The following is a 6,613-nucleotide window of genomic DNA, read 5'->3' on the forward strand; positions in this document are numbered from 1 at the left end:
ATGAAATGCCAGTCTGTCAGCTCCTGTCTGCTCAGTGTGGTATGAAGAGCAATCTCCACCGTAATCAGCCTTTCCATCGGTTCAGTGTTTTCTTGGCACAAAAACAAACACAAAAACAGATTTTTTTTTTCTTTTAGTTAACAGCAACTCGAAAGCAAAATTGACATCAACTATCGCTCAAAATATCGAGTCATTTCTCAACGCTCATCTATCGTGCCTTCATCTAATGTTTTATCAGGTGCTCTTTTTGTCAAACACATCCTCTAATTTAGTTCCACAGAGTTTAACGATGGAGCCCATTTTCTTCCCAGTAAAATCATGCAGGTATACCTTTCATGACTAATAGCTATGTGACCTCACTGACTTGGAAACCCCTAGTTAAAATGAATATCAAGGATTTCTTTGCGTTATTCATGGACGTCTGACCCGAGCCTGCCTATGAATGGAAATAAAAGAACATCAATCAGCATAGAAAATGCCTTCTGGCTGAAAGTTCTTTGTTCAGATGAATCAAAAATTTAGCTATTAGGTCACAATGATGAGAAATATATTCAGAGGAGAGAAGGTGAGGGGCTGCACAGTGGAGTAGTGGTTAGCATTTTCGCCTTGCAGCAAGAAGATCCCCGGTTCAAATCCAGGCCTGGGCCTGGGATCTTTCCGCATGGAGTTTGCATGTTCTCCCTGTGCATGTGTGGGTTTTCTCCAGGTACTCGACTTCCTCCTACAGTCCAAAAATATGCTGAGGTTAATTGGTTACTCTAAATTGCCCGTAGGTGTGAATGTTAGTGTGATTGTGTGTCTGTATATGTAGCCCTGTGACAGACTGGCGACCTGTCCAGGGTGTCCCCTGCCTTCACCCGAGTCAGCTGAGATAGGCTCCAGCACCCCCCATGACCCTAGTGAGGATAAAGTGGTGTATCGAGGATGGATGGATGGATGGATGGACAAGGTGAGACCTTTAACCCCAAGAACACCAAAACTACTGTCAAGCATGGTGGTGGCAGTATTATGCTCTGGAGCTGCCAGTGGAGTTGATGTTTTACACAAAGTAAGGGGAATAATTAGAAGGGAGGATTACCTCAACATTCTTCAGGAAATCCAAAAATAATCAGCCACAAGGTTGGAGTTTGGATGAAGTTCAACAAGACAATGACCGCAAGCATACATCAAAAGTGGTAAAGAAATAGCTAAATCGTGCTAAAATTAAGGTTTTAGGCTGGCTTTCCTGAAGCCTCATTGAAAAATCTGAGATCTGGCTGTGATGAAGAAACAAGAAAGCCAAGAAATTTAGTTTGTGGATGGAAATCAAAAGCTCCTAACTGAAGTGAAAGTGGCCCGAGGACATTTAACCAAATATTAGCCTTGCTGTATGTATGTTTTTGACCCAGCAGATTAATAAAAGGCAGATTGATAAATCTATGAAACAAGCAAAATGGATAATTGTTCTTTGGGGACAAAATTGAGAGTTATAGGAGTGACTGGTAACGCAGTACTGCCATGATGGACACGGTGGTTACAAGTGAATGTAAACTTCTGTTCACAACTGTATGTTCTTTGAGAATTTATACAGAGAATAAACACAGCAACAGAGCTTTAATATAATAAAATCACACATTCAAAAATCTAATCAAAGGGAATAGAATTTTATTAGCTGTAATAGTATCAGGTGCTACATCAACCCTTGGCAGAAATGTCAATTAAAGTCTACCGCCATTAAATAATTCACATCCAACACTCTTATTCACTAGTGGTTAGTTGATCTGTGAGTGGTTTCTAGATGTGCTGATGAGAAGCAAATATCTCCATGAGTGGAGTCATTAGCCATGCAAATTCAGCTCACAGTGTCGCTGACAAGGTAGAGCTCAGACTGATGAAACATAAACCAGGAGTGGCAATGAAGAGCTGAGTGTCCAAAAATGTCTTTTTCTGCAGCTCCACCAGTGGGACAAACTATACATTCTTGCCCACTAGTGGTAAGAATTATATTTTTAAAAAGCAGTGTAGCTTTTATCTAACCGTTATTTTCTGGTGTGTAATATGCATCACAGCCTCAAGAGGCCGCTAGTCTGGCAAATAAACTTTCAGTCTTGTTTTCTCTCACAGTGCAATGCAAATAATCAATAATAAAGTCACTAATAATAACAGTCCTAGTACCATGATGGTTTTTATGCACACAAAGCAAAAAAATATACCAGTTTACAGTCTTAAGGTGGCAAATGTTTTCACAGAAAATAAATAGTCTACCAAATCAAAATGTGATGGAAAAAAATGTAGGAGTTTTCAAAAATTCCTGCATATAGCACATGCAAAAAAAGTGTCACAATTTAATTGTTTCTTCCTATAATGCCAAAATAAAATAGAAATAGGCATATTTACAGACATAACACTGATAAAGTTAAGTCTTGTGAAGCAAGACTACACTCCAAAAAGTAATTCCCACCCTTTCAATTAAATATTGTGGTGACAAGCTTTTAAAAAATCTAATGTGCTGATTTAGGTAAACCTTTAAAGGTTGTAAATGTTATTTTGGTGGGTCCTGTTGATATGATGGTGTCTATACATAACACTGTGTGTAATTTAAACCCAAATTACAGTGTAAGTTGATTTGAAACTACATTTAAGGTGAGACAACTTTATGAAATTGGCTTAATAACTTCAGGATTTCAAATTAGGACAATTCCAGACAGTTTATACCAGTAATTAAAAGAATCTTTGATTGTAGAGGAAATGCTAATTCCACTAACTCAATGCAGTTTGTTGGTTCAACATGATTTCATTGTAACTCAACAAGATTTATACAAACTGTCAACTTAGTTTTTGTTGAGTCAAAATATAATTTTTTAGAGTGTAGTCTGACAGACATGACTACATGAAATCATCCTATTGTATTTCATAGTTTTCAAACATCATTGTGGGAGAGAAACAACATTTCAGTCACGCGTCTGTTGGAAATAATGTTACTGAGTTGCTGTAAATAGTGGCTTTAAATGATCTTGAGTCATCTACAGTCTGAATTTATTTACCTTCAACTGAACTTCTGAGTAATTTTATCAACATATCATCTAATCCATGCTACACCAGCTGTAGTGCACAAACAAAAAGTGGCTGATAGTCAGACTACATCTGATCTGTGTCGACTTCTGTGCGACTCTAAGTCCATATTCAGGTGCTTCAACTCAGAACTTGCTGAGGGGCTGCAGAGCTCCTGCCTTCACGAGCACAGCTGAGAGCAGGTCTGCAGGTCCAGAGGGGTGGGTGACAGCGGTGGCAGAGGGGTCTCCATGTTTACCGTCGGAGTTCACAGGTGTGGGAACCTTCCCTCTGTTCAGCGTGGACTTGCCGCCCCCACTGCCTCCTCCTCCACCCAAACTGGTCTTGCTATTTTCCGCTGTGGGAATGATTGTGCCAAGGTGGGGGTTTCCCACCACAGGAGTCCCGGTGGGCTCCATGCTGGTCTGACAGCAGCACAGCAGCCGGAAGAAAGCTGCTCTCATCTCTCTGCTGGACAGAGTGTAAATCAGAGGGTTGAGAGCAGAGTTGAGCACAGCGAGGGCGATGAACCAGTCCACCTGGTAGAGGACAGGACACTTATCTGGGCTGCAGCCAACATCCAGCAGCAGCAGGAGGAAAAGCGGCGCCCAGCACATGACAAACACTCCAAGAACGATGACCACAGTCCTCAGCAGGGCCAGCGAGCGCTCTGAGGGCCGGCTGCTCACCCTGCGACCGCTGGAGGTCACCAGGCGGTAGATCCTGATGTAGAGGATGATGATGGCCACCAGCAGGGCACTGAACACACTAATGCAGAAGGCAATGTAACTCTTAGCGTAGAGCGGCAGCACCGTGGAGCAGGAGGTCAAATTGTTCAGGCAGTTCCAGCCGAGGCTGGGCAGAGCGCTGAGCAGCACTGACACCAGCCAGCAGGCCGCCAGCAGCGCCAGGAGTCGACCTCTACCTGCTGTCTCACAGGGACGCAGACGCACCATCGTCATGTGTCTCTCAATCCCAATGGCAAGGAGGCTGAAGGTGGAAGCACTGAGGGCCACAAACATGCTTCCCTCCCTGGCCAGCCACTGGACCGGCGTCAGGAAGAAGGTGTTCCGTCCTGAGGTGAAGATGTTAACCACATAGGCCACACCGGCCAGCAGGTCTGACAGAGCCAGGTTTCCAATGAGGAAGTACATGCGACTGTGGAAGCGCTTGTTCCTCCAGAGAGCGAGCAGAACCGTGACGTTCTCCAGGACGATCAGAACGCAGATGAGGAGCAGCACCACCATCTTACAGGCCCCGCTGGAGCGAGGCCGGTCCCACTTCCCCGAGTGGTTGTAGTGGCTGACGATGACGGTGTTCATCCCCTCCTCAATTATGTTCCCCATAGTGCCTGCGCCTTCCTGACCTTCCTCGGTCACACAGCAGGGGGCGCCACAGCACTGGACACAGCAGAGGGAGGCAAAGCTGCTCAGCCTGGCATCTTACAGCCTGAGGTGAGTTTTGAGATAAAATACAGGCAAAATAAACATTTAAGCTAATTTTTGGTTAGCAAAAAAAAAGTCATAAGGAGGACTCTAAGAATTTGAAACAGTGATAAGAAGTTGGAAGACGTTAGATACCTCTTTAAAATCACTTAATCAAACAGGAAAGTGCATCACTGCCATTAAAAATCTCCTTTACACAAGAGTCCTGACCAATACAATCATGCATTTAAACAGGTAAATGATATGTAACACAATAAAATCACATTCACTTATATAGAAACAATAACTTTAAAACATTATTAGCCCTCTTTTTTTGTTTCAACTACCCTCCTTATTACCTGAAAAGAGTAATTATATGCACTAACTGTCAGAATTTCTCATTGTATTTGATTCCTATTTGAAGACTCAAAGGTAAAATTATGAATCTAAATCTAAAAAACATGAAATTACACTCAAGTATGTATCCAAACTTTATAAAAATGTTAAAAATATAATATTCACACACACAGGATATTCTCCTTCATAAAACTGAAATTAATGATTCTGGCGAGTTTTAATCACAATTTTAGTGGAAACAAGAAGCTTAATAGTGAAAGTCTGACTTTTTCCGGAAAGTTTTCCAAAGTTGTATGCGCGTGTTTTGGAAACAGGTGGAGCAAAGTAAAGTTCTACAGAGCTTTTAGTGTTTTAATTTTATGTAAAACGGTGAGTTATCGTACCTGTAGGAGCTTTTGGGCTCATCTGAGCATCCCGACGGTGTGGAGAGATTTGGAAGATGGTTTCCTCTCCTGCGTAAAGACGCACCGGTGCCAAAAAGGTTAATGCGAAAAAAACGTAATATCTTCGATGTAAAGTCAAAAGTCCGTATCTTATCCTTGCCGTATGCAGTGTTATCCTTCAAGTATCCACAGAAAAGTTTGTCCTGAACTTTTCAGCGTCCTCTTCTCACTGTGACTCTCCAGCTTTGGCCGTCCTCTCTCACCCCTCCCAGCCGGTGGCCGGTGGGGCGGGATCTTTCCTTCACCTTATCCATTTAGTTATGAGTCAGAGCCACGCGTGTCACTGCTCCACACGTCAAAATGCCGTATAGATATGTGACTTTGTATTTTACACGCTCCTTGTTCCTTTTCAAACAAGCAGCAAGGGAAGGCTTGAAGGATTTGGTTGACTTGTCATTTGTAGGTGAAACAGTTTTTGTTGTTGCTGAGTTTCACATGGAAGAGCACCTAGTTTGCCTGTTCCAATGTGTCATAAAATTGCAGCACTTACTTGCCCAAACACATGTTGCAGTTTTTGCCCCAAGGGCCTTATGTGTCCCAATTAAGTTGCCTCATCCCCAAATGGCCTCACGCACCTAATCTTTTGATCCTGTCTGCTCTGTTTCCCAACTTCATGTTTTTTTGTTTGGGTTTGCTGATATATTTGTCACTATATGTTCCTAAAAACACCCCGGTCTTCCTTGTCAGTATTTACTGTTAACTCCACATTATGTCTATCCAAAGGGCAATATCTGACTCACAGTGTGTTTGTTTGTCCTTCTGTGGGATTCACATCTTCCACTTACAGGTCAAGAAGTTGGAATTCATTTTATATCTGTGATCTGATGAGTCATTGTTTTTTATGCTCAAATGAAGACTCACTGGGTCCCTTTGGTCCTGCAGAGTGTGAGATAGGTCAGACCTCTCCCATTGGAGCCAACCAGAATGGATGGGAAGGGAAGAGTTGCACTTTTCGCTTCCTTTTATGCACTTTTTTATGTTCTTCTGTAACAAAATAAATAATTGATGCTGGGCTATTGTTCTGTATCTGTGAGTGTCATCTGTAGCCAGTGAGTTTTTGCATATGCATTTAAAGGAGCACGTTAGGTCGATCTGCAGGAGAGATGCTTCGTTGTTGCAGAAGGATCAGCAGGTGACGTGAGGTGTGTTTAACCCAGGTAACGCAACAGTTGTCACACCTTCACCAGCGACTTATCAAGGTGATCCTGGTCCTTCTAACCGCTCTGCAACTGGGTCACCGTGTCAGTTTCTAAGTCTATGACGGCATGTTTGAAGGAAAACAGGTTGGTTGGGAAAACAACAAGTGTTTTCCATCATTATTGTGTACAGTCCCATTCTCTTCCCCATCTTTCCTGTATT

At 42.6% G+C, this 6,613-nt stretch overlaps 1 protein-coding gene across 1 annotated transcript; it reads right to left on the bottom strand.

Annotated features, from left to right (window-relative positions):
- Positions 1-1,627: 1,627 nt before the first annotated feature.
- On the bottom strand, positions 1,628-6,243 carry s1pr3a (sphingosine-1-phosphate receptor 3a). The gene is made up of 2 exons (XM_022214700.2): positions 5,195-6,243; positions 1,628-4,479 (listed from the first exon to the last, which is right to left on the bottom strand). The coding sequence occupies exon 2, from the start codon at positions 4,374-4,376 to the stop codon at positions 3,177-3,179; it is 1,200 nt and encodes a 399-aa protein (XP_022070392.2). The 5' UTR covers positions 4,377-4,479; positions 5,195-6,243; the 3' UTR covers positions 1,628-3,176.
- Between the last annotated feature and the right edge of the window lie 370 nt (positions 6,244-6,613).

This window comes from Acanthochromis polyacanthus, chromosome 4, assembly GCF_021347895.1.
Source record: "Acanthochromis polyacanthus isolate Apoly-LR-REF ecotype Palm Island chromosome 4, KAUST_Apoly_ChrSc, whole genome shotgun sequence".
NCBI classification, from domain to species: domain Eukaryota; kingdom Metazoa; phylum Chordata; class Actinopteri; family Pomacentridae; genus Acanthochromis; species Acanthochromis polyacanthus.

Coding starts and splice junctions, on each gene's coding strand:
- s1pr3a (XM_022214700.2), bottom strand. CDS start 4,376: ATGGGGAACATAATTGAGGAGGGGATGAACACCGTCATCGTCAGCCAC.